Source organism: Typopeltis vanoorti, chromosome 13 (genome assembly GCF_054136105.1).
Source record: "Typopeltis vanoorti isolate ZY-2024b chromosome 13, IOZ_Tvanoo_1.0, whole genome shotgun sequence".
Taxonomy (NCBI): domain Eukaryota; kingdom Metazoa; phylum Arthropoda; class Arachnida; order Uropygi; family Thelyphonidae; genus Typopeltis; species Typopeltis vanoorti.
In genome coordinates, this window is record NC_143561.1 from 68,073,289 (window position 1) to 68,100,827 (window position 27,539).

The 27,539-nt window shown below is 35.9% G+C and overlaps 1 protein-coding gene across 1 annotated transcript in view; it reads right to left on the reverse strand.

Annotated features, from left to right (window-relative positions):
• Positions 1-27,539, reverse strand: part of sgl (UDP-glucose 6-dehydrogenase sgl) — a 156,514-nt gene that overhangs the window by 29,811 nt on the left and 99,164 nt on the right. Inside the window, exon 11 of the mRNA XM_090402533.1 lies at positions 21,332-21,423. Coding sequence (XP_090258659.1) covers positions 21,332-21,423 — 92 coding nt within the window. The remainder of the gene's footprint in view (positions 1-21,331; positions 21,424-27,539) is intronic.

The following is a 27,539-nucleotide window of genomic DNA, read 5'->3' on the forward strand; positions in this document are numbered from 1 at the left end:
AGAATTTCATCCTGGAGAAGTAGGTTTTAATACTAGAGGAATAGGGCAGGTTCAAGGTTTAGAAGTGCAAGAGGAGAGTGTGTTTTAATGTCGATAAAGCAGGGAACTGGATGGAATTTCACCATTTTTGAGAGAATGTGCTAAAGAACTGACAGCTCCCTTGACCTGGCTTTTCAATGAAAGTCTGACCATGGGAAAGGTACCCAAGGAGTGGAAGGAGGATAAGATAGCGCCATTGCATAAGGATGGTCAAACTATAGATCTGTTTGTACTTGTAGTTGTTAAGATCTTGGAGAAATTAGTGAGATCATTTACAGTGTTAGGCAGATGAAGATAATATTATCTATGAGATTCAACATCATGGATTTAAGGGATGCTCTTGCTATAGTAATATGATTTCCATTTATAAAAAAGTGACAAGAGCAGTTGATGAGGGAAAAGACATGCTTTTTTTTTTTTTGGATTTTAAAAGGCATTTGACAGGGTACCACATGATAAGCTGATATTTAAGTTGCAGCACAGGTTTAGATATCAGGTTAGTGAACTGGATTCAGGACTGCTATCTGACAGGTATCAGAGAGTTGTATATGGGAAAACAATAATAACCTATATTGTTTAACCCTTATATCAATCGCATTGTCAATGGATTGCAGGAGAATATTTAGTTGTTTGCAGATAATGTGAAGATGGGAAGGGTTATTAGTAATAGTGCAGATGTGGTAGCCCTGCAAGAGGATTTGAATAAACTGTACAGATGGGAAAATGAAGGAAGGTTTCAATTTAATGCAGCTAAATGTAAAGTACTGAAATTTGGGAGGCTGCATGCTCTGTTGGAGGAACTGTACTGGAAAAAGTGCGGGAGGCAAGGGATCTAGGAGGGATGACTGATATAAACCTGAAATTCAGGGAACATATTGTAAAGGTGGTGAAGGTAACCTAGAGGATTGCTGCAATACTGAGAAGGATGCTGACCTGCAGAGATAAAAGAGTTGTCATTCCAATGCATAGAACCCTGCTGAGACCACACTTGGACTATTGTTCTCAAATCTGGTCCCTAGGATTCGAAGAGGATAAATTAACCATGGAAAGAGTGATGAGGTGGATAACAAAGATGGCAGCAGGACTGTACAATGTTATTTATTAAGAAAGGCTGAGGGAATTTGGACAACATAGTTCTGTAGATAGAAGGAGAGGTGATATGATTGAGAATTTGAAACTGTTGCGAGGTGGTTACAGTGTTGACACTGGGGAGTTCTTTTGTTTGGTAGAACAGGGAGAAAGAGTGAGGACAAGGGGACCATCCCTGGAAGTTATGAAAAGAAGTTGTGAGCAAGAGGATAAGGAGTGGTTTCTTTGCATGGAGGGTGGTTGAACCGTGGAATGCACTGCCTGATAGAGTGGTGAGCATGAATGGTCAATGAGTTCAAGGAATGGTATGATAGACTGTGTTTTCCAGAATGAGCCTCCCATGAGGAGTCACAAGACTCAATGTGCTGCCTCATTAGCCAGGATCTTTTTATGTGATTTTTTTTCATGAACTGCTTCATTAACAATATATCATCATCATCATCATCATCATCAAATTCCTGCCATGTACCCTCAAGGGGTGTACAGGATATGACAGTACTACATGAAAAAATTACATCATTACTAACTTCCTATCTACAATTTTCCTCCAAATCAGTCTGTTACTTGTCAAGACTCCAACATTATCAGATTTTATATTTCTATCGTCTAAGGCACTTTGTACCGTAATAATCCACCTATATCTTGGTCTTCCTCTGGGTCGTTTTCCTACCAACCTGGCAGAGAACACTTGTTTTGCTAATCTTTCCTCTCCCATTCTATTTAAGTGACCATACCATCTGAGATTAGCTCTGCTAACGCATTCCTGGATGCTGACAATGTCAAGTTCTTTCCTAATATCATCATTTTTAATATGATATTGCCATTGATGCCATCTGTTCACGCCTCTAATCTTTCTCAGGACTCTCATATCTGCGGTCTCTAGTCTTTGGTCAAGTGTTTTACTTCTGACCCAGCTCTCCGATCCATAAGTTAAAATTGGTTTGAACACAGTCTTGTATACAGCTAATTTAGTGTTCCGACTAATTTCTTTCTTATTCCATATGAATTTATTCAATTGACTTCCCACGATACCAGCTTTGCTGATTCTGTTGTCTATTTCTATATTTAGTTTACCATCTTCAGTAAAAATTGTGCCTAAGTAGCTGAAATGTTTTACTTGTTCCACAGGTTCTCCATTCACAACACAGTTGACATTTTCAATGATTCTGCCTATTTTCATTGTCTTTGTCTTTTTATTGCTGACCTTCATACCATATCTATTACAACAGCTATTCAATTTAGTCAGAGAATCTTGCAGACTTGTAGCAGATTTATTTAGAAGTATAACATCATCCGCATAAAGCAAAGAGCTGACATTAACATCTCCAATTTTGATATCAGGTTTAATACCACATTCTTTCATAATGTGATCCATATAGATAATGAATAACAGAGGGGATAATGTACATCCTTGTCTCACACCAGATTTAACATTAAACCATCTTCCTGTACTTCCTTCAATTCTAACTGCTGACTCACAACTCAAATAAAGACTAAGTATTGCTTGATATAATGCCCCATTGACACCATATAACTGCAGCGTATTGAATAGCTTCTCTCTTGGCACCTTGTCATATGCCTTTTCCAAATCGACAAAACTTAAATACAGATCTTTGTTATATTCCCATGCTTTCTCGACTATTTGTCGTAAAGTGAAGATCTGATCCTGGCAGCCTCTATTTGGCCTGAATCCAGCTTGTTCTTCACCAAGCTTTTCTTCCACAATTCTTCTCAACCGTTTCTCAAGTATACTTGCATAGATCTTGCCAGGAACACTCAGTAGGGAAATACCTCTGTAATTCTCACATTCAGTTTTAAGGGTCAAAGCTGTATAACTGAGAGGAGACCTCCACATAGCCTTTAAAGGAATGCGGAGAACCGACCAGGGCTTCTGACCTAATGTCCAATCCTCACCTTCTCGTGGTGCACACTGTTGGGTATCTACTTTGATACTGAACGAACGAGGATGGGCTGGCAATTTGGGATTTAGCCGACCAAATTGTATTCTTATTGGTTAAACCAAAATAAAAAATGATGGTACAACATGACAAAATTAACAATATATATATATATATATATATTATATTTATTTATAATATACAATATTTATTATTTTCCTGAGCTCCAGAGAGTCACAAGACTCATCATGGTAGGTCAATGCTAGACAACAAAAGTGTATCAAACCACTCCTTACTCATCCACTGTCTGAATGAACATTTGCCACCATCTCAGGCAATGTATTCCACGTTCCTATCACTCTCCATGCAAAAAATTTATTTTATTCTTTTACTCCTTACTCTTACTAACATGTGAGATTCTAGCCATATGAAAAATATTCAAAGTGTCAATCTGATAATAACCTTTCAATGTATGACAGTATTCCAAGATTGGGTTGTTTAGGATTTATATTGTTAGCAGCTAGAAAACTGAGAAGCAGAATCTTTAGCACAAAAATACCTCAAGTTTTTTGGAGAATGAACAAGATTTGGATGAGAAACGTTTGTGCCAAGAAAGGCTGTTACTTAAGAATCAACCAATGATTCTAACTTAATGTTCAAATCCTCATGTGGTACATCCACTTAGTAGGTATCTACTGAATACCTAAAACAAATGAGGAGAAGAAGACAGTTTGGGTCTTGGGTGACCAAATTATCTTGTATTGGCTAGGATGCTGTCTGGTTAAACAAGGGCTGCATTATTATTATCATTTTTTTTTTTTTTTTTTTTAAATCAGGGAACTAGGGTGAATGGTGAAAAGTCAGCTACTGGAAATTTAATGTTGGCAGAAATGAAGTTAGTCACTATCAACATAGGAGATAACAATGGAAGGAAGCTGAACTGACAGAACTAGAGAAGTACTACATGGGCATAACCTGTTGTTACTAAGACAAAGAAGACTAAAACATGTGAGATCTTGCTAAATAGAGGTAATAGTAATAAAGGAACAGGGATAATATTCGACATCAAACATGAAAAACTTTTTGAATGGCAGGCATAACTAATGAAGCTTATTTGTGCCGGTGGTCCAACAGAAGTTTCCACTAAGGAAGTGGAGGAATTGTTTCAGTCATTAGAAAAGGCAGCTGGCATGGAGATTTAAAACAGTAGAGAATGAATCGTAAGTAAATATAAATGTTTTGGGAAAATTTAGAGAAAAAGGCAAACGTAACAACAATGGTAAAGTGTCAGCGAAAATTTTTGGATTTGCACAAAATCACATAGAGAGTAGACACAAGCAAAAAAGTGTTATTGACTGTTTTATTATTGACATTGATATCTTCATCCTAGCTCAATATACAAGAGTTTATAAGAGATTAGAAATTGGAAGCGATCATAACACTTAATTCTAAGCATGATAAAAATGAGTAAAAATGGCAAGCTCTGAAGAAAACATTGATCGATTCAGTCAGAGGCATGTGGTGAGGTTGTCTGCAAGGATAGAAAAATCAGAACTCCATGAGGGACACAGGAAGTTAAAGAAGAAAGTATATGAAAAGTTCCTGGCAAATAAGTCAGCTTGTGCTCTTAGAGAACAGAGACAAATGTAAGAAAGCTCAACAGTGTGTAAAACTAGCTAAACAAAAGTCATGGGAAGACTTTTGTAAGAACATATAAAATACATATAAGGAAGGTGGCAAAATATTCTGGAGGCTGTTGAAGAAGCTTAGAAATGGAGGAAAGAGTTTGTGGTAAAAGGAATTAGAGATGATAAAGGTCACATGAAAAATGAAGAAAAAGATATCCTTAATGTATGGAGTAATTACTTTAAAAAATTGCTAAATGAAACAAGGAGTGACAGCACAGTGGTAAAAAACACTGAACAGGCATGCAATCAGGAATACATATCCATACTTGAAGTAGAAAAAAACATCAAAAGCCTGAAAAGTGGAAAGGTAGTAGGAGTAGATGATATTCGACCAGAAATGTTCAAGTAAGGAGATATAAAAGTCTTGCAGTGGCTGCACTGCATAGTTCAGAAGGACTGAACAGAGCAGATGAATTCCAGATGATTGGAATAGAGCTCTCATAGTACCCATATATAAAACGCGAAATAAAACTGAATGTGAGAATTACAGAAGTATTTCCCAACTGAGTGTACCTGATAATATTTATGTAAGTATACTTGAGAAACAGTTTAGAAGGATTGTGAAATTGGCCTGAATCTAGAATTGAGAAATCGTGGGAATATAACAAAGATCTGTATTTAAGTTTTGTAGACCTGCAAAAGGCATATGACAAGGTGTCAAGAGAAAACCAATTCAAAATGGTATAGTTATATGGTATCAATGGGGTATTATATCAAGCAATACTCAGTCTTTATTTGAGTTGTAAGTCAGCAGTTAGAATTGAAGGAAGTATAGGAAGATGGTTTGACATTAAATCTGGTGTGAGACAAGGATGTACATTATCCTCTCTATTATTCATTATCTATATGGATCACATTATGAAGAAAAGTGGCATTAAACTTATATCAAAATTGGAGATAGTCATCTCAGCTCTTTACTTGATGCCGATGTTTCACTTTTAAATAAATCCAGTACAAGACTGCAAGATTCCCTAACTAAATTGAATAACTGTTGTAATAGATATGGTATGAAGGTCAGCAATAACAAGACAAAGACATTGAAAATAAGCAGATGCACTGAAAATATCAACTGCATTTTGAATGAAGAACCTATAAATTCACTTTTAAATAAATATAGATTCACTTCTAAATAAATCCAGTATAAGACTACAAGATTCCCTAACTAAATTGAATAACTGTTGTAATAGATATGGTATGATAAATTTAGTTTAATCCTTTATCCAAGTGTGAGCAAACAAAGTTTGCGCCTGAAGTATCTTCAGGACTGAGGCAACTCGTGGTAAAGGTGGACCAAGCTTTCATCACTCCTTCTCTCAGTATCTCCCATAATGCAAAGCACATCTCCTTACGGTCATGTATGATGCTATGCATTAAGGGAAGGGCCACTACCCAGACCAGTTTCAACCTTTATTGAGGTCTTGTCAGTGGGAACCAGACCCAGAAGTGGTGATACTAAGGCAAAAGCAAAGGAGAGGTCACATTTACCTATACGAGTTGCCAAAAGGTGTACCACCTTATTATTAAATTACTCTGGATTTAGAGAAAGATGTTGGAAATTTATTTTCCACTTGGTTAGACTATAATAAATTTAGTTTAATCCTTTATCCAAGTGTAAGCAAACAAAGTTTGCACCTGAAGTATCATCAGGACTGTTGCCTCAGTCCTTAAAGGATTAAACTAAATTTATTATAGTCTAACCAAGTGGAAAATAAACTTCCAACATCTTTCTCAAAATTCAGAGTAATTTAATAATAAGGTGATACAGCTTTTGGTAATTCATATAGGTAAATATGATCTCTCCATTGCTTCTGCCTTAGTATCACCACTTCTGGGTCTGGATCTTGCTGACGAGACCTCAATAAAGGTTGAAACCGGTCTGGGTAGTTGCTCTTCCCTTATTGCATGGCATTATACATGTCTACAAGGAGATGTGCTTTGCGTTATGGGAGATACTGAGACAAGGAGTGATGAGAGCTTGATCCACCTTTACCACGAGTTGCCTCAGTCCTGAAGATAACTTCAGGCGCAAACTTTGTTTGCTTACACTTGGATAAAAGATTAAACTAAATTTATTATAGTCTAACCAAGTGGAAAATAAACTTCCAAGATTGTGGTATGAAGGTCAGCAATAACAAGACAAAGACAATGAAAATAAGCAGAAGCATTGAAAATATCAACTGCATTTTGAATGAACCTATAGAACAACTGAAACATTTCAGCTACTTAGGCATGCTTTTTAGTGAAGAATGTAATTTAAATATGGAAATAGACAACAGAATCAACAAAGCTAGTATGGTAGGAAGTCAAATGAATAAATTTATATGAAATAAGAGAGAAATTAGTCAAAACACTAAATTAGCTGTATTCAAGACAGCGTTCTAACCAATTTAAACTTATGGATCTGAGAGCTGGGTTAGAAATAAAGCACTTGACCAAAGACTAGACAGAGTATGCGAGTCCTGAGAAAGATTAAGGGCATGAACAGATGGCATCAGTAACAATATCATATTAAAAACGAGGATATTAGGAAAGAACTTAACATTGTTAGCAGAGCTAATCTCAGGTGGTATGGTCATTAAAATAGAATGAGAGTGGAAAGATTAGCAAAACAAGTGTTCTCTGCCAAGTTGGCAGGAAAAAGACCCAGAAGAAGAAGACCAAAGATATAGTTGGATTGATAAGTAAAAAGTACCTTAGAAGACAGAAATATAAGAGCTGATATAATGTTGGGGTCTTGACAGGTACTGGATTGATTTGGAGGAAAATTGTTAATAGGAAGTTAGTAATGATGTAAGTTCTTCATGTAGTACCATAATAATATTCTGTATACCACTTGAGGTATATGTCAGGAATTTAATGATGATGATGATAAAAATGAGTATCATAATGAAAAGAAAAATGTGTAAGAAAGTTTTCAAAAGAATTAAAGTTGAGCAGATTTTACAGAGGAAATGTGACTCAATTGTATAAATGTTATTCAAAAAAGCTTAAGAAAAGAACAAAACTGGTTCAGCTAGGAAGTCATATGCTGTGAAGTTGTCTGTAAGAATAGAAAAAGCAGAACTCCAGGATGGATGCAAGACGTTAAAGAGACAGGTCAAAAGAAAATGAAAGCATACTGAAATTTCCTAACTCATTTCCTCTGTAAAATCTGCTCAACTTTAATTCTTTTGAAAACTTTCTTACACATTTTTCTTTTCATTATGATACTCATTTTTATCATCATCATCAAATTCCTGACATATACCTCAAGTGGTATACAGAATATAATTATGGTACTACATGAAGAACTTACATCATTACTAACTTCCTATCAACAATTTTCCTCCAAATCAATCCAGTGAATACAGAGAACAATGTAAGAGAGCTAAGTTATTCGTAGAAGTCGCTAAACAAAAGTCAGGGGAAGATTATTGAAAAGCTTAAAAATGGAGGAAAGTGATTCTATAAAAGGAAAAGGGAATCAGATACGACAAAATTTTTTGTATATATATATATATATATATATATACACATACACACAGAATATCAAGACAATGTAGAGTAATTATCATTCTATAAAAGGCAAGTGTCATATCCCTTACAAAGATAAAGAGAATAACACTGAATGTTATGTATTGTATATATACATACATACACCTAAACCTCTTTCTAAGCGAATTCAGAGTTCGCGAATTAGAATGTCAAAAATATTTTTTTACGCAATTTTTATTCACTTTTAAGCGACCAACCTAAAGTCTAAGTTAGGAAAAAATCTGTAATTCTAGAAAATTCTGAGAATTTTGTAGAATTGCATTCTCATTTCAATTAAAAAAATTCTAAATTCTTACGAATTTCATTTATTGGGAATTCCCCAAATTACATAACTCACTGCGCATAAAAAATCAGTTCTTAGCAGTTTGAATTTGGTGTTTGAGTAGACAACACAGTTACCGCATTTTCTGCATTTGCATTTTTCAAGTGAAATCAAAATAAAAATCGCATTATAAATTATAATTTTGCCAAGAAATAATAAATGGTAAGCTACATGTAATTTTCAAACTTTCATTTCATTAACCGAAGATTTTAATCCAGCTCTTACATGATGTTGCCGATAACCCCCAAAAAAAGGAAAGCAGTTTCCTTGGATATAAAAATTCAAATTTTAAATCGCCTTCAAACTGGGGAAGGTGCAACGGCTGTGGGTAAGCATTTTGGAGTCAGTGAATCAACTGTCAGATCTATAAAGAAAAATGAAGAGGCTAATAGAAAAGCGGTATGTTCTGGTACAAAATCGAATGCAAAATTATCATCATACACAAGAGATGCTGTTCTGGAAAAGGCCGAAAAAGCTTTAGTGATGCGATAGAAGATGATGTACAAAAAAGAATGCCAGTTGACGGAAATTCCATCAAGCAATCAGCATTGAGATTTTATGAACAGATTAAAAAACTGCAGCCAGATACTTCATCTCAAGCGAGGAAAAAATATGAATTTCATGCAAGCGATGGTTGACTGGCTAAGTTTATTAAAAAACATGCTCTTCATAATATAAAAATTAAAGGTGAAACGGTTTCTGCTGATGAAACAGCCGCTAAAGCATATCCACAAAAACTTGCTAAAATAATTGAAGATGGAGGTTACACTCGTGAACAAGTTTGGAATATGAATGAAACCGGTCTTTTCTGGAAAAAAATGCCAAACAGAACTTGCATATCAAAAATGCAAAACATTGTTGGTGGGTTCAAAGCAACAAAGGATCGCATCACACTCCTTTTTGGTTCGAACGCTTTAGGAGATCGGATGTTAAAACCACTGCTCATAAATCGATCATTAAGACCACGGCCAATGAAAGAAGTAGATTTTCGAAAATTGCCAGTTCATTGGATGGCCAACAAAAAACCTTGGGTGACCATTGATATTTTCACTGAGTGGTTCCACAAATATTTTGTGTCGCTATTTGAATGACAAGGTTCTCGAATTTAAAGTGCTTTTGATTCTTGATAATGCACACAGTCATCCTGCTATAGAACACCCAAATGTGCAATTTTTTTTTCTGCTGCCCAATATCACATCATTTTTACATCCTCTAGATCATGATATAATTGCGACTTTTAAAACATTATGTCAGAAGAACATTTCAGTACGTTTTGAACAAGCTAAATGATGATGAAACACTGTCAGTTATGGATGTGTAGAAAAAATTTTCAATTATGGATTGTATTGATCTGGTTTGATTATTGTTATCTGAATTGAGACCAGAAACTATGAATACATACTGGAAAGCTATTTGGCATGCATGTGTTAAAGAGAATGCTCCTGTTCCCTTCAATAATACTGCAGAATTTCCCAATATAAGAAGTTTGGTATGTGAAATTGGCAGAGAAGGAGTTGATGATCTTACGTCCACAGATATCGAAGAATTGTTAATTGATAAACCTCTTAGCGAAGATGAAATAGTGGAGATTGTTTCTGAGACTCCTGAAAGAGAAGAAGTTAATGATAATGATCAAGATAATCCTACTTTTACTGTTGATATAATTAAAGAAGGTCTTAATCTGGCCAATAATTTAGGCAATTATTTTACCCAACATGATCCAAATGAAGAACGTGTTGGGAAATTTTCATGTGAGCTTAAGTTGTTAATGTCTTCATATAGAGAATTATATCGCAACTTATCTAAAACATTAACAGAGCGATTAATAACTGAGTTCATGCCTAAAACTACTGAAACAACCAGTGGTACTTTTGTTCAAGACATGACAAGAAGAATTCCACAAGTTGAGGCAGAAGTCGATGACGATAATACCATATCTATTAGTTCTTCTAGTGATATCACAGTCTCACGAAAACGAAAGCTTTCGCATTTATTGTCAGAAACTGATAGCGAATAACATAATTTTTTTATAGAATCCTTAGCAAACAACTGAAATGAATCCTTTCTTTTAGGCTTACACAGTGATCAGAATGCATTTTTGAAAATTATGGAGACAACTACCGTGTTTGAATAATAACTTTAGTTTAATATAACTAAAATCTACATTCGACGTTTAGACCTTTATGTCAAGGTCATCTTCTGGAGCATACAACTATACACAGGAAACAAGCTACACTACAATTCTTATTATTTAACTGGTTTGTTAAAGACACTGACCAACCGCTACAACAATTGCTGGCCTGACCTCTGGTGGGGAAAAAAAAAGTATACATCAATGCTAAAGTCCTATTATGTGGAACGAATAGACAGTCCTAATTACCACTCAGCCAAGAAATTAGCGGCAATACTCAAGGAGTTGGTAGGTCAGTCCCCCTACTACATAAAAAACACACAACACTTTATAAACAAAATTAAAAACATAACACTTGACAAAGATGACTTATTAGTCAGTTTCGACGTTTCTGCCCTTTTCACTAATGTCCCCATCAATGACACAATTCTCCTACTACAGAATAAATTTCCGCCCGACATTACGGCCTTCTTTGCCCACGTACTACAGTCCGGTTACTTCGTGTAGCAAAACAAATTCTACCTACAAAAAGAAGGTACAGCCATGGGCTCACCACTATCCCCCAAATCACTAACTTCTACATGGAAACCTTTGAGTAAAGGGCTCTTGATTCCGCCATGCTAAGACCGACAGTCTGACTTAGAAACGTTGACGACGTGTTCTCGATCTGGCCGCACGGGCGAGAAAAGCTAAACATATTCCTTAGCCACCTGAACAAACAACACGAACGCATACAATTTACCACCGAAATCGAAAACGTCATCAACGTTTTCCTAGACACACTAGTCACACGTCATCCTTCAGGCAGTCTATCCTTCACGGTCTACCAAAAACCGACATGCACTGGCCAATACATACATGCTAATTCATACCACCACCCATCACAAAATATGGAGTTATTAACACCCTTAAAAACAGAGCTACAACAATTTGCTCTAACCCTGAAACAAGAACTAAAAATCACCAGTGATACATTCATAAATAATGACTATAACAAAAATACTGTTAATAAAATACTCCATAAAACTACAACAAAAACGAATCTAGATTACAGTAAAACCATAGCCATCCCATACATTAAAGGGTTATCGGAAAAAATCAGAATCCTACAACATTATAACCTCAATGCCACCTTTAAACCACCCACTAAACTTAAAACCATATTCAACTCCTCTAAGGATCCTCTCCTCCCATTCCGCACATCGTGGAGTCTATTGCATCTGCTGCATCTGTAACTTAGCGTACATTGGTGAAATCAATGTACGGTAAGTTACAGGACCACTCTTACCGTACTCTCAGACCACGCACTCAACACCTTACACCAAATCAACTGGAAAAGCACCTGCTCTTTACACCACACAAAAACCTGGTACGAAAGGAAATTTAAGGAAGCCTGCGAAATCCTGATAAACCACCCAAATATCAACAACAAAGATGGCATGAAAATTCCAAGGATTTGGATGGCACACATTCAGCCTACCTAATATGTAAGATCCAGCATAAGTCAGGACACTAGCCAATCCTCAGGTAGTATTAGAAACCATTCCATACCAACTGGCTGGAATGTGTACATGATGTTAATATATGTATATAGATAGATAGATACTTGTTGTTGTGCCCAATGTATTTCTACAACCAACAGAAAACACTAATAATAGGACTCTGGCATTGATGTATAATTTTTTTTTCCCCACCAGAGGTCAGGCCAACAATTGTTGTAGCGGTTGGTCAGTGTCTTTAACAAACCATTTTGATTGTAGTGTAGCTTGTTTCCTATGTATAGTTGTATGCTCCAGAAGATGACCTTGACATAAATGTCGAAACATCAAATGTAGATTTTAGTTATATTAAACTAAAGTTTTTATTCAAACACGATAATTGTCTCTGCAACTGAAATGAATATTTTTTTTAAAGTTATTAAATTCATTATATGTATGTGTGTTCTCCATGAAATGTGAATAAAAATCTTATGATTCTAACGAATTTAATATTTGTTTTTTTCCATTATTTTGCTTATATTTCAGGTTTGGAACCAATCTTCACTTTTTCTATGGAGTCAGTAGTTCTTTTTACATGAATTCTATTTACGTGTAATTTTTCGGAACGTATCTATCACGTAAAACGAGGTTTAGGTGTATTTGTTTTAGTAAATTATTTATTTTTTTTTATACTTGAGCTTCTTCAGAATAAACAGCATGCTGAGTTTGAAGGCAGCACATCATCATCATGGATACAAATATAAAACATTCTAACCAACCAAGAAACAAATTGTTGTTTATTATTTTAACGGTATAATAGAACACAGAAACTAAGTAAATAATTAATTTATTAACTAGATGCTGATACCAGCATCTTCAGAGCACAAAAACACTGTTTGTCACAATACGCGAGACTAAAACAACATGGTGTACTTCAACAAAACTGTAGCAGCAACACAAAGACTAGAGTCCTGATTTTGGCGCCCTCTATATGAAAAAAAAAAAAAAAAAAACCGCTTTTATATATTACTAGAGTCCTAGAAAAGTGCTAGTTTTTTCTTAATATGACTGTCTCCCAGATCTTCGGCAAGTTAATACAGCCATATTTGTTGAGATTTGGAGTGTGTTTTAGGGCTTCTGTCGCCTCTAAGAACAATCTCTCTGATTTATATGGGTTTCTGTGTAGTACTTTTGTGTTTTTCCAGTTGATCCTGTGTGCAGGGGTATCCAGAGCATGGTCTGCTAGGCCCGACTTCCCATAATGATATTTCCGGACGTATCGTTTATGTTCGCTGATGCGGATATTCACAGTTCTTCCTGTTTGACCGTAGTAGGCTTGATTGCATGAGCAGGGTACTTGGTAGACTCCTGGATGTGATAAAGGAGGAATGCTGTCCTTGGGTGAGCGGATGAGGGTGGCTAATTTGCTACATGGTCTGAATGTAGTGCGTAGTTTATGTTTATTGAGAATTCTTGTGATCTTTTCGGATGTGCCTTTAATGTAAGGGATGGTGACTGTTTTGTTGTAGTTCTCTGTGGTGGATGGTGGGAGGGGTTTCTTAGGAGTGTTTAGTATTTTGTTTATTTTTTGTGGATTGTAGCCGTTGGCCAAGAACGTGTGGCGTAAGTGAGTCAGTTCAGCAGTAAGAGCCTTGTCATTTGAACAGATTGCTCTCGCTCTATGGGTTAGCGTTTTTAATATGCCATATTGTTGAGAAGGATGATGGTGTGATTGTTTGTGTAAGTATCTGCCTGTATGTGTGGGTTTTCTGAAAACTGAAAATGATAAGGAACCATCTGGGAGACGTGTGATGAGTGTATCCAGGAAGGGCAGACAGTTGTTGGCTTCCAGTTCCATAGTAAAGTGGATTTTTGGATGTGCATGTATTGTGAATTTGAATAGTTCAAATATATCAGGGGGGAAGTGTGACTTCAGTAGATTGAGGGTTTCTATTAGTGGTACATTTGTGAATAGTGAAGTGATGTCAAAGCTTACTATTAAGTCTGAGCTTTTTAGGGTGAGGTGTTGTAAGATGCTTTTTAGGTGTGCTGAAGCACACCTAAAAAAACTGTAAAGTCAGATTTTCCCATCCTGAAAACTCAAGATTTTCACCCTACAACTCAGAAATATCAACTCTAAATAGGGTTACCATATTTTAGAAAAAATATCCCTGGACACTTCATAAAAAATTAATTTCAATGTTAAGAAAGGTGATGACTCATAAGTTATATGCCCCTGCATGACAAACAAAAGTTGGTACGAAGAAATAAAAGGAAATCATAAAGCAAGGAACTCAATCAACAAAATACTCAAAATATTGAAAAGCAGATTGCATACCTTTTGCAGCAGGTCTATTGTGAAAATGATGTGGATGGATGGGATTCTTGTATCTGTTCTATGCTAGTATATTTTTTATTAGATAGTATTTTCCTTAAAAACTATTTGTTGGATTTTATATGGTCATAAAAATCACTAGAAGAATATTTGGAATTTACTTTCATGTTTAAAAGTTCCTTTACTGTTGACACCTGCAATCGACCTCTTTCTCATGACCATATGTTGCTCATAGTTGAGAAAATTCTTTCTATTGGAGCTGATGTACCTGGTAAACACAGCAAATTCTACTAACTTGAATATATTTTTGAAGGTGATGCCAGCATTCTTAAAGATCTCAAACAAAGACAATCATTTATCTTGAATGCTTAAAGTTTTTGAGTCCCATTCTTGTTTTTGCTGTAGAAATTTGTTTAGCATTGACCTTTCAATCAAATAATTCATCTGTGTTTACTGAATTATGTACTATTGTGCTGAAAAAAATTTGCACTCTGTTCTAAATCAGCCCAACTGCCATCAGAAGTTAAAAATATCCAATTAAATTTTTTTGCCTGTTCAGTACTCTTACAGGACTGCAAATAGTTTATACTGATTTCATAAAACTTGATGTTCTCATAGAATCTTCCTGATTAATTTCACCATTTCATACTAGCTTACTTAAATGTTGTTCTGCCAAAAATGGCACTATTTATGATGAAATCTTTAAGTTTATTTTCCAATTTAGAACATTTCATCAACACCTCTGTTGCTGTTACAGAATTGGACTCTACTTGCTCGATTACAGTCTGAAATAAATCTTATTACCTGATACCTCCAGGGAGTCCAAAGACTCATCGAGGGAGGGTACCTACTCTGCAACTGTATCCACCACGCAGTCCACCGATGAATAGCAACTACACCAATGCCATTTACCCATTACCACCACTAGTATTTTCAGAGAGTCACAAACATCATGCCCATGGCAGGATTCAAACCTGCAGCTTTTTGGGTGGAGAGCAGATACGCTTACCACTCGGCTAGTCAGGCCAGCAAATAATTGTAAAGTTCCATGCAAAAATAGAAGTATACTTCATTTACTGGATTTTCAAAAAAACTTATAAAATCTTTGGACATTGTTCGCTTGAAAAAAAATATAACTTTAGACCTTCAAACATACACCCTCTGTCCAAAAAGAAACCGTAGAAAATAAAACACAGGTCAATTATAATTATTCAAATCATTTATTTCAATCAATATACTCTCCCTCAGCTTTGATACAGCATTTGGCATGGTCAATTAATTCATTAAATGAGTTTTTATATCGGTTTTTGGGATACTGTTGAGGGTCATGGTTACTGCCGTTTGAACATTTTCAATGGTGTCGTAATGCTTTCCTTTCATCGGCAAATGAATTTGGGGGGAGAGAAAGAAGTCACAGGGTGCTAACTCAGGTGAATACGGTGAGTGATCCAACACATAAACTTGTTTTTTGCTCAAAAATTGTCTCACAATGTTCGAACGATGAGATGGTGCATTATCGTGCAAAAGTGACCAGCTGCCTGCATCACGATATTTATGCCGTACACGATGAATTCTCGCTATCAATCACTTCAAAACTTTGGGGTAAAACTCACATTGATCATATGGCCAGGCAGAACAAATTCTTTGTGGATAATGCCCTTGGAATCGTAGAAACAAATCAGCATTGTCTTTACTTTTGACTTCTCCAAGCGACTTTTTTCAGATTCCCCTCTTCTGGTGGTCTCCACTCAGCACTCTGTTGTCAACTCATATTCAAAACACCACGTTTCGTCACCAGTAACGATCATTTCAAGGAAGTTTGAGTCCTTACAAGTGGTTATGAAGTCCTTGCAGTGTTCAATTCAATACATTTTTTAGTCGTCGGTCAACTTGTGGGGAACAAATTGCAAATTTAATTTACAAAAGCCCAAACTCTCAGTCAAAATGTTGTGCACAGTTGATTTTGGAATCCCCAACTCATCTTCAATCAATCTCACAGACGATTTCGTGTGTGATTTTTGTGTGTGATTTCATCATATTTTCTTTGATGAAATCGCACACATTTTGGATGTTAACTTCGCTCAGTCCAGTTTTTGGATGCCCCGGCTTTTCGTCATCCTCAAGTGTCTCAAGACCACTTTGAAATCGCTTAAACCACTCGTAAACTTGAGTATGGGATAAGCATTCGTCACTGCATGCTTTTTGAAGCATTTGATACGTTTCGGTAAAACTTTTATCGAAGTCTCTGTTTGAAACTCATTTTCCGACCGTTCGTCAAAACACACTGTCACTCTTTGTATTATAACTTGGTTTCTAAGGAAACAAATGTCATAAACAGCTGACACAACACTAATGAAGGTTGCCACTTTCGACAACAAAAAGATACAACAGGTGGTATCACTAGTTTCTTCTATTTTCGAAAAATTCGGTTTCTTTTTGGACAGTGGGGGTATCTAAAATTCTTTGTACTGCAAGCAATAAGCTCAAAAATCTTGAACTACTATGAGACAAAATTGTTTTGTATTCAATATCTACAAATTTGCAGAATTCTTTAATTTGGGTGGTTTTGACTGTGTATACATGAAAATATTTGTATATTTTAATTACTATCACTTCAATATCCACAGGCAGTGTGTCTGCAGCAATCTGAACATAATTATTTATTATATGTGTCGAGCAGCCATTGCCTAGAACAGGCATTGGCTGCTCGATAGTCTTATCTATCGAGCAGCCTTCTTTATAATCTTCTTTTAGTTTTTTTGATACAGTTTTCTCACCCCTATTTATTCCTCCAAAATTTGTATTGGTATTATCAGAACAGTAACACATCACCTTTTTATCAAGAGAGTATTTCTTGACATTTTTCAAAAGATAATTCCAAAGATTATTGGGATCTCTGAGACATGGTTGACAGATGATGATATAATAACAGGAATTGAAGTGGCAGGTACTGCATTTTTTGGCAGGATAGGAAATAAAAACGTGGTGGTAGAGTACTGCTTATGATAAGTGATGACTTATGTCCTCTAAGAGTGGAGGCTTTGGAAGACAGTGACACTAATAGTTTTGAAAGCATATGGTATGAGGTAAAAGTGGCCAAGACAGGATATTTAGTGGGGTATTGCTCCCTGGTTTATAACAATACCCCACTAAACAACTCCTGCTCCTCACAGAGGGTAGGGAGCAGGAGATGTTTAGGCAGTTGAGCTTGGCAAGTGCAAGAAGAATGAATGTTATGGGAGATTTTAACTACAGCAGTATAAGCTAGGAAGAGTAAAATGCATGTAGTAATAAGGGGATGGAATTTCTAGAATTCATGAGGGACAAATGTCTTAGGCAACATGTAATAGAGGGAACAAGAAGTTCAAGAGTTTTGGATTTGGTCACAGCATCAGAAGAGCTGATAACAAGTGAGATGGCATCTCTCCCACCAGTTGGAGAGAGTGACCATATGGTTTTGACTTGGAAGATGAATAGACATACAGGTGTATCAAAGAAAAGGGAACATATGTGGTATAAAGCAGGTGATTATAATAGACTTAGGTATCAACTAGGAGCAGTTCCATGGAAGGCAGAATTGGAAGGCCAGGATATCATTAGTGTTTGGGAAATTGTGAAAAGATATTTGTTTGCAGCAATAGTAAGCTGTATTCCATGAGTGAAGAAGCAGGCACAATTTGGTGTAAAGTGGATGACAAACAATATCAAACAGGAACTGCAGTTGAAAAAGAGATTATGGAAGAGATATAAGGAGAGAGAGAGAGAGAGGTGGAGGTCAAATACACAAAGAATATAAGATGCAGGCCAGGAGAGTGACCAGTATAGTGAGGAAGGCAAAACTGGAATATGAGAAGAGATTGGCAGTAAGATCGAAAGAAAATCCTAGGGAATTTTTTTAGCTATGTGGATAGTAGGAGGTGAAATGATTGTGGAAGAATGACATTGTGGGATAAAAATGGGAAATAGAGTGACTGATGCAAGGACATAGTGGAGTTGTTCAATGAGCACTTTATTGGAGTATTTCATCCTGGAGAAGAAGGTTTTAATACTAGAGGGATATGGCAGATTCAGGGTTTAGAGGTGCAAGAGGCGAGTGTGTTCCAAATACTGAGTATACTGGATACCAGTAAAGCTGTGGGACTGGATAGTGTGCTAAAGAACTGACAGCTCTGTTAACCTGGCTCTTCAATAAAAGTCTGGCTGTGGGAAAGGTACACAAGGAATGGAAGGAAGGTAAGATAGTACCGATGCACAAGAGTGGTAGCAGACTGGAAGTGTCTAATTATACGCCAGTTTGTGTGTCATCAGTAGTTGTTAAGGTCCTGAAGAAATTAGTGAGGGAGTATATACAGCATTGGGTAGATGTGGGTAATGTTATTTGTGAGAATCAACATGGATTTGTTAAGGGGTGCTCTTGCTTTAGTAATATGATTGCCTTTTATAATAAAGTGACAAGAGCAGTTGATGAGGGAAAGGCATACACTATCATTTTTTTAGATTTTGCAAAGGCATTTGACATGGTGCCTCATGATAAGCTGATATTTAAGTTGCAGCACATGGGTATAGATTTCGGGTTAGTCAACTGGATTCAGGATTAGCTATCTGATAGGTATCAGAGAGTTGTGTATGGTGGGGGCAATATGAAGGAGGCAGAAGGTTACAAATGGTGTTCCACTGGGCTCAGTACCGAGACATGTATTGTTCAACCTTTATATCAATGACATTGTCAATGGATTGCAAGGGGATATTCAGTTGTTTGCAGATGATGTGAAGCTGGGAAGGGTTATCAGTAATAGTGCAGATGTGGCAGCTCTGCAAGAGGATTTGAATAAACTAGACAGATGGGCAAATGAATGGGTTGTCAGTAAATGCAGCAAAATGTAAATTCTTCAAGTTTGAGAACCATCGATGGGAGGATGCATACTCGATTGGAGGAGCTATACTGGAGGAAGCAGGGGAGACAAGAGATCTGGGGGTGTGGGGTGATGGTTGATAGAAAACTGAAATTCAGGGAGCACATTGCAAAGGCAGTGAAGGTAACCCAGAGGATTGCTACAATACTGAGAAGGATGGTGACCTGCAGAGATATCATTCTGATGTATAAGATCCTGATCAGACCACACTCAGACTATTGTTCTCAGGTTTGGCCCCCCAGGATTTGAAGAGAATAAATTAACTGTGGAAAGGGTACCGAGGCAGATAACAAAGATGGTTTCAGGACTGTACAATGTCAATTACAAAGATCAACTGAGGGAATGTGGACTGCAGAGTTTGGTGGATTGAAGGAGGAGAGGTGATATGATCAAGACTTTTAAACTGTTGAGAGGCATTGTAGACATTGGGGAGTTCTTTTGCTTGATTGAACAGCGGGAAGGAGTGATGACAAGGGCCCATCCTTGGAAATTATGAAAGGAGGCTGTGAGCAAGAGGGTGAGGAGTGGTTTCTTTGCATGGAGGATGGTTGAACTGTGGAATGCATTGTCTGAGAGAGTGGTTAGAGCAGGAACGCTCAATAGGTTCAAGGAGAGGTATGATAAAATTTGTGTTTCCTAAAAACGACCTTCCACGATGAGTCTTTTGACTCCATGGAGGCCTGGATAATAATAATCACACAAGATGTCTGAAGTGTCTCCTGGCACATCTTCAAAATGTAGGAATTTTATCTAAATCCTGTGATCTGAAGTAAAGTACCGAACCACTAGAGGGACTAGTTTTATGTCTTTATGATTTGAACTATCAAATGTTAAAGTTATGTAATTAACAGTTTTTAAAGCATCCAACAATCAGCCGGCCTGGTTGGCCGAGTGGATAGTGTATCCACTCTCCAGCCAAAAGGCTGTGGGTTCGAATCCTGCCGTGGGCATGGATGTTGGTGATTATCTGTGGAAATACCAGTGGTGGGTGGTGGTAGATGGTGTTGGTGTAGTTGTGGTCAGTTGGTGATTGAATGGTGAAGACGGAGTTGTAGAGCAGGTGTCCTCCCTGGAGGTGTCAAATAATAATAATTAATGGTGATATCACATTTATAATTATTGCTTCAGTGTTTGTACCAGCAGCTGAAAATTTTTGTTTGAATAACTTTTTAATTAACTTAAGCATACAGTCTGATGTCTTGAAACTGATTTCATGCACTGCAGAACGATAAGCAAATACAGCTTCTTTAGCAGCACATCTAAGGTCATCATCATCAGTAGCGACTGTCGATTTAAAATAAGCAGCAATACGAAACACTATTTATTGTTCTCTTGTGTTTAGCACTTTTTATATGATATTCTATATCACCTCTTCCCTTGTGTGCAACTGAGAAGTCTCTATTACACAATGCGCAACTTATACGATTACTGTCATAAGAAGGTTTTAAAAACTAATACTCAGCTTGCAACTTTTCATTGAAACTGCATTTTCTCTTTCCAAAAAAAAAAAGTAGCAGACTTTTCAGGCACAAACATCAAAACACACAAGGAGAATTACTAATCACTAAACATGTAAGCACATGTAATTTAAAGATCCCTGACTGTTTTCAATCCTGGACACAGTCGTGGACGTAATTACAAATCCAGGACTGTCTGGGCTAATTCCGAATGTCTGGTAACCCTAAATCTAAACCTCAAGCTTTTTAATGCAACAACAGTTAAGGTTTCAAAACAAGAGATAACAAAAACTGTCTTATGTAATCTCATACTTGAAGCTTTTGATTATCAGCAGTCAGAGATGACTGAGGGTGGAAACCAGAAGCTCACTGATTTTCAAGAGTTCCACCTGCTCCCTTTGATAATAAAAGGTATTAGAGGATTTTTTTAAGTGTTATTATACTTACCAAAAATTCATCCCACTCAGTACAAATCACTATCGCATGTGCACCATCAGCTGCACTATATGGATCACTGTGGATAGCAATCAGCTGCATAACTTGGAAAAAGAGAGGGAAAGAAAAGATAAATTAATTCTTATTTTATTTAATAAAGAGTAATGTTAAAAATTTGGAATAGTTATGTTTTTTTAGATATTATACACCTAAACCTCTTTTTATGTGAATTTTTTTTAAGCGAATTCGGAGTTACGCGAATTGGGATATCAGAAATAATTTTTTTTTATGCGATTTTTATTCACTTTTACGTGACCAACCTAAAGTCTAAGTTAGGAAAAAATCCGTAAGTCAATAAAATTCTGAGAATTTTGTAGAATTGCATTCTCGTTTTAATTAAGCAAATTCTAAATTCTTACGAATTTCATTTATTGGGAATTCCCCGAATTACATAACTGACTGCACATAAAAAATCAGTTCGTAGCAGTTTGAATTTGGTGTTTGAGTAGACAACCCAGTTACCGCATTTTTTGCATTTGCATTTTTTAAGTGAAATCAAAATGAAAATCGCATTATAAAATTAAGAATTTTTCCAAGAAATAATAAATGGTAAGCTATATGTAATTTTCAAACTTTCATTTCATTAACCGAAGATTTTAATCCAGCCCTCACATCATGTTGCTGATAACAAAAAAGGAAAGCTGTTTCCTTGGATATAAAAATTCAAATTTTAAATCGCCTTCAAACTGGAGAAGGTGCAACGGCTGTGGGTAAGCATTTTGGAGTCTGTGAATCAACTGTCAGATCTATAAAGAAAAATGAAGAGACTATTAGAAAAGTGGTATATTCTGGTACAAAATCGAGTGCGAAATTATCATGGTACATAAGATGATGTTGTTCTAGAAAAGGCCGAAAAAGCTTTAGTGATGCGGATAGAAGATAATGTACAAAAAAGAATGCCAGTTGACAGAAATTCCACCAAGCAATCAGCATTGTGATTTTATGAACAGATTAAAAAACTGCAGCCAGATACTTCATCTCAAGCGAGGAAAAAATATGAATTTCATGCAAGCGATGGTTGACTGGCTAAGTTTATTAAAAAACATGCTCTTCATAATATAAAAATTAAAGGTGAAACGGCTTCTGCTGATGAAACAGCTGCTAAAGCATATCCACAAAAACTTGCTAAAATAATTGAAGATGGAGGTTACACTCGTGAACAAGTTTGAAATATGGATGAAACCGGCCTTTTCTGGGAAAAAATGCCAAATAGAACTTATATATCAAAAATGCAAAAAAAACTGTTGTTGGTTCAAAGCAGAAAAAGGATTGCATAACACTCCTATTTTGTTCGAACGCTTTAGGAGATCGGATGTTAAAACCACTGCTCATAAATCGATCATTAAGACCACAGCCAATGAAAGGAGTAGATTTTCAAAAATTGCCAGTTCATTGGATGGCCAACAAATAAGCTTGGGTGACCATTGATATTTTCACTGGGTGGTTCCACAAACATTTTGTGCCAGAAGTTAGATGCTATTTGAATGACAAGGGTCTCAAATTTAAAGTGCTTTTGATTCTTGAGAATGCACCCGGTCATTCTGCTATAAAAAACCAAAATGTGCAATATTTTTTTCTGCTGCCCAAACCATTTGAATGACAAGGGTCTCAAATTTAAAGTGCTTTTGATTCTTGAGAATGCACCCGGTCATTCTGCTATAGAAAACCAAAATGTGCAATATTTTTTTCTGCTGCCCAATACCACATCATTGTTACATCTTCTAGATCAAGGTATAATTGCGACTTTTAAAACATATTATGTCAGACAAACATTTCAGTACGTTTTGAACAAGCTAAACGATGAAACACTGTCAGTTATGGATGTGTGGAAAAAATTTTTAATTATGAATTGTATTGATCAGGTTCAATTATTGTTATCTGAATTGAGACCAGAAACTATGAATGAATGCTGGAAAGCTATATGGCATGCATGTGTTAAAGAGAATGCTCCTGTTCCCTTCAATCATACTGCAGAATAATTCCCTAATATAATAAGTTTGGCATGTGAAATTGGCAGAGAAGGATTCAATGATCTTACGTCCACAGATATCGAAGAATTGTTAATTGATAAACCTCTTAGCGAAGACGAAATAGTGGAGATTGTTTCTGAGACTCCTGAAAGAGAAGAAGTTAATGATAATGATCAAGATAATCCTACTTTTACTGTTGATATAATTAAAGAAGGTCTTAAACTGGCCAATAATTTAGGCAATTATTTTACCCGACATGATCCAAATGAAGAACGTGCTGAGAAGTTTTCACATGAGCTTAAGTTGTTAATATCTTCATACAGAGAATTATATCGTGACTTATCTAAAGCATCAACACAGCGATTAATAACCGAGTTCATGCCTGAAACTACTGAAACAACCAGTGGTACTTTTGTTCAAGACATGACATGAAGAATTCCACAAGTTGAGGCGGAAGTCGATGACGATAATACCATATCTAGTAGTTTTAGTGATATTACAGTCTCACGAAAACGAAAGCTTTTGCATTTATTGTCAGAAACTGATAGCGATAAAATTAAATTTTTTTATAGAATCCTTAGCAAAGAACTGAAATGAATATGTTTTTTTTTAAGTCAATAAAATTCATTATATGCATGTGTTCTCCATGAAATGTAAATAAAAATCTTATGATCCTAACGAATTTAATGTTTGTTTTTTTCATTATTTTGCTTATATTTCAGGTTTTTGGAACCTATCTTCACTTTTTCCATGGAGTCAGTAGTTCTTTTTATGCAAATTCTATTTACGCGTAATTTTTAGGAACGTATCTATCACGTAAAAAGAAGTTTAGGTGTATATGATTCTACTGATATCTTTAAGATAAAATTTCATCTCTGTAAATACACACACACACATGATACGATAAGAACTGAATTGGTATGTATGTCCATGAATTTTGAAGCGTGTTTTCAATTCATGATTAGTAAAATGAAAATTTAAAATGAATTTGAGCACTGTATGCTCAAACTACTGCAATTTTATTACTATTTTAATAATGTCAACAAAACCTGAAACATCGAAAACTTGTAAAAGGTGTTTTTTTTTTTAAACTTCCCAATCATTTTTAATACAATACACATATCTTAAACTGCACCTCATTTGGTTAATGCCATTAACTTAATCTGTTTATGGATTTCATTCAAATCAAAGGTTAAAATTAAAAATTATGCACTTGAAATGCAAGTTGCAGATCAACTGAATGGAGAACAGAGAGTGAGACATTAGGTATAAATCCACAGTTAACTTCTTACACTATATACAGGGTGTTCGGGATAAATTTGACAGTTTCGTAAGGAAAAAGAAAATCTTCTTTGTATCTATTAAATTTAATGAATTGACAAAAAAACATTACAGGCAGAGTTAATTACAATACTATCAACAAGATTTACTCAAAATAACCACCATTAGCATCGATCACAGCTTCAATTCTGCTTCGGAACCTCGAACAAGCTGATGCTACAGTCTCCCTGGGAAGGGCCGCAAAAACTGTTTTAATTTTATCCATTAACTGGGCTTTTGTATTACTGGAAGTGCGATTGGTGTCTTTTTCAACTGCGCCCCATACAAAATAATCCATGGGGTTAAGGTCTGGGGAGTTTGGAGGCCAAACATTTGGACTGGTGAAGTCGTAGAAATTTTCAGACAACCATTTTTGACTTTTCCCAGAGGTGTGGCAAGGGGCCGAATCCTGCTGCCATACATACGGCCTACCATTGGCTACCCTTGTTATCCAGGGCTTGACTACAGTTAGCAACTCCACGAACAAAGCCCGAATTCCAATGCCAGGGTTCTTCAACACCTGTTCCTGCAGATTTGCGAGGAATTCTGCTGTACGAACGCAATCAGATCGTCTGCTAGGGATCTTTCTTCTTGCTACATCCTCGTAGTCACCATTGCAGGTCTCTAGTTCATGCCTGATTGTTTTTACTGTATTCAGGGAGCATTGGGCAGCAGTCGTAATATCCTTATTTTGATGGCGGGCACGAATCATCATGATACAAGTTATTCTCTTCCATGATTCAGGTGGGTTCCAGCTATCCATCCTTTCTGACATCTTGTATATGAATGAAGAAGGGTCCAAACTTTTAAATGAAGAGAAGTGTGTGTTAATACATGTAACTTACGGAAAAATATAATTAATTATAAATATGTCAAATTTATCCCGAACACCCTGTATATTTTTATACTTATTTTTACACGATTGTATTTACTTCTCATTTAAAACTGAAAACTATCAATCAAATGATATCGCTTAAGGATCAACTAGATCATAGGTCGCCAATAGCAGGCCCAAGGTAGGATAAAAACTATATTAAATTGTCTGCATTATCAATTTAGCTATTAGTTTCAACCGCAGATTTTATGATTGATATATTCTAGTTATATACTAGTTATATTCATTATTTCTGATGACAGAAACCCAAAGAAATGCGACATTTCAGAGCAGCATGACACTATTCAATTGGAGTGTGTGACCTTCAAAGTGACCCCCTTTTACCAGTCAAGGGTGGAGATAGGCAATGACTTTTGGAAACTGGTACCAAGGGAAAAATATCCTACATTGAGTGATTTCAGCTTGAGAATTGCATCTATGTTTGGAAGCACATACATATGTGAATGCACTTTCTCAACTATAAGGGTGGTTAAATTGTCACAAAGAAGTTGACTGACTGATGACCACCTTCAGGATTTGTTATGAATATTGTCATCATCTTTAAAAATCGACTTTGATGAACTTGTTGATGCACATGAAAGCCCACAGTGTTCTCATTAAGTTGTGTTACATGTAAAAAAACCAGAAATATATAGTTAAATTTAATTTAATAACTTATATTTAAATCAATCAAGTATTTCATATTGTTCTCCCTGTAGTAAAATGATTTAATATAGTAATTCACTACATATAACTATTGCCCTGAAAAAATGCGGAGTTTATTTTTATTTAAATTCTGTCTAAAAGTGTGCACCCCGTGACGCTACCACTCATCATATATTGTCTCTCATATAGAATGAAGTTGGCCATGCCTGAACTAGCTAATTGGGAAAACATTGTCTTTTAAGGAATGTAAAGAAATGACCAGAGCTTCTGACCTAATTTCATCCTCACCTCCTTGTAGTGTATCTGTTAGTAGCATCTACCTGGATATAGAATGAATGAATCAATAATGGGTTAAAATTTTGGGATTTAGCTGAACAAATTTTATTCTTACTGACAAACCAAAATATAAACACAGTGAGTCAGGTACTGAAACAAACTCCAAATGACTATCAGCAGAATTCAAGATTGGCATCACCATTATAAGAGGAACCAATAGAGAAGTGGAACTGGCAAAAGAACTAGAGATGTTACATTCAGGAAATAACATTCAGGGAAAGAAAGGAGTAGCTATAATATTTAACATTAACTGGGTAAACATCAAAATGGAAAACTGAACAATGCAAGTTATCTGTGCCTATGGTCCCACAGAAAGTTCTACTAAGGAAGGAAGAAGCATGGATTTTTTGCGTTATTAGAGAAGGTAATAACAAGAGGAAAATGCTGGTCCATGTTGGAGATCTAACAGCGAGTAGGAAATGAATATTAGGCATACATATATGTTTGGGAAAAATTTGGAGAAAAAAGCAAAGCTAATAATAACTGTAAGTACCTAATGAATTTCTGTTCAGGACATGGACTAGTCATTACTAATACCATGTGAAAGTATAGAGATGTAAACAAATTCACAGAAAGAGAAAATAAGAAATAAGAAAAGTCAATCTCACTGTTAATGTTCACATCAATATCTTCATGCTGGTTCAAGATAGGGGACTATACATGAAATTTAAAATAGGAAGTGATCATTCAGTTTTAAGCAGGATAAAATTGACTATCATATTGAAAAGGAAAGTAATCAAGTTTTTAAAATCATCAAAGTTGAGCAGCTTGAGTTGGATTGTAGATTCAAATATAAAAATATTATTCAAGAAAAAAAAAGGGGTTGAAGATAAAAATGAAACTTTGGAGACTTGCTAACACTCTGAAGAAAACACTGACGATTCGCCCAGGTAAGCATGTGAAGTTATTCTGCAAGGATAGAAAAATTAGAGCCTCCTTGGTGACTCAGGAGGTTAAACTAGTCATGGAAAAGAAGAGAGCAAATCAAAAGTTC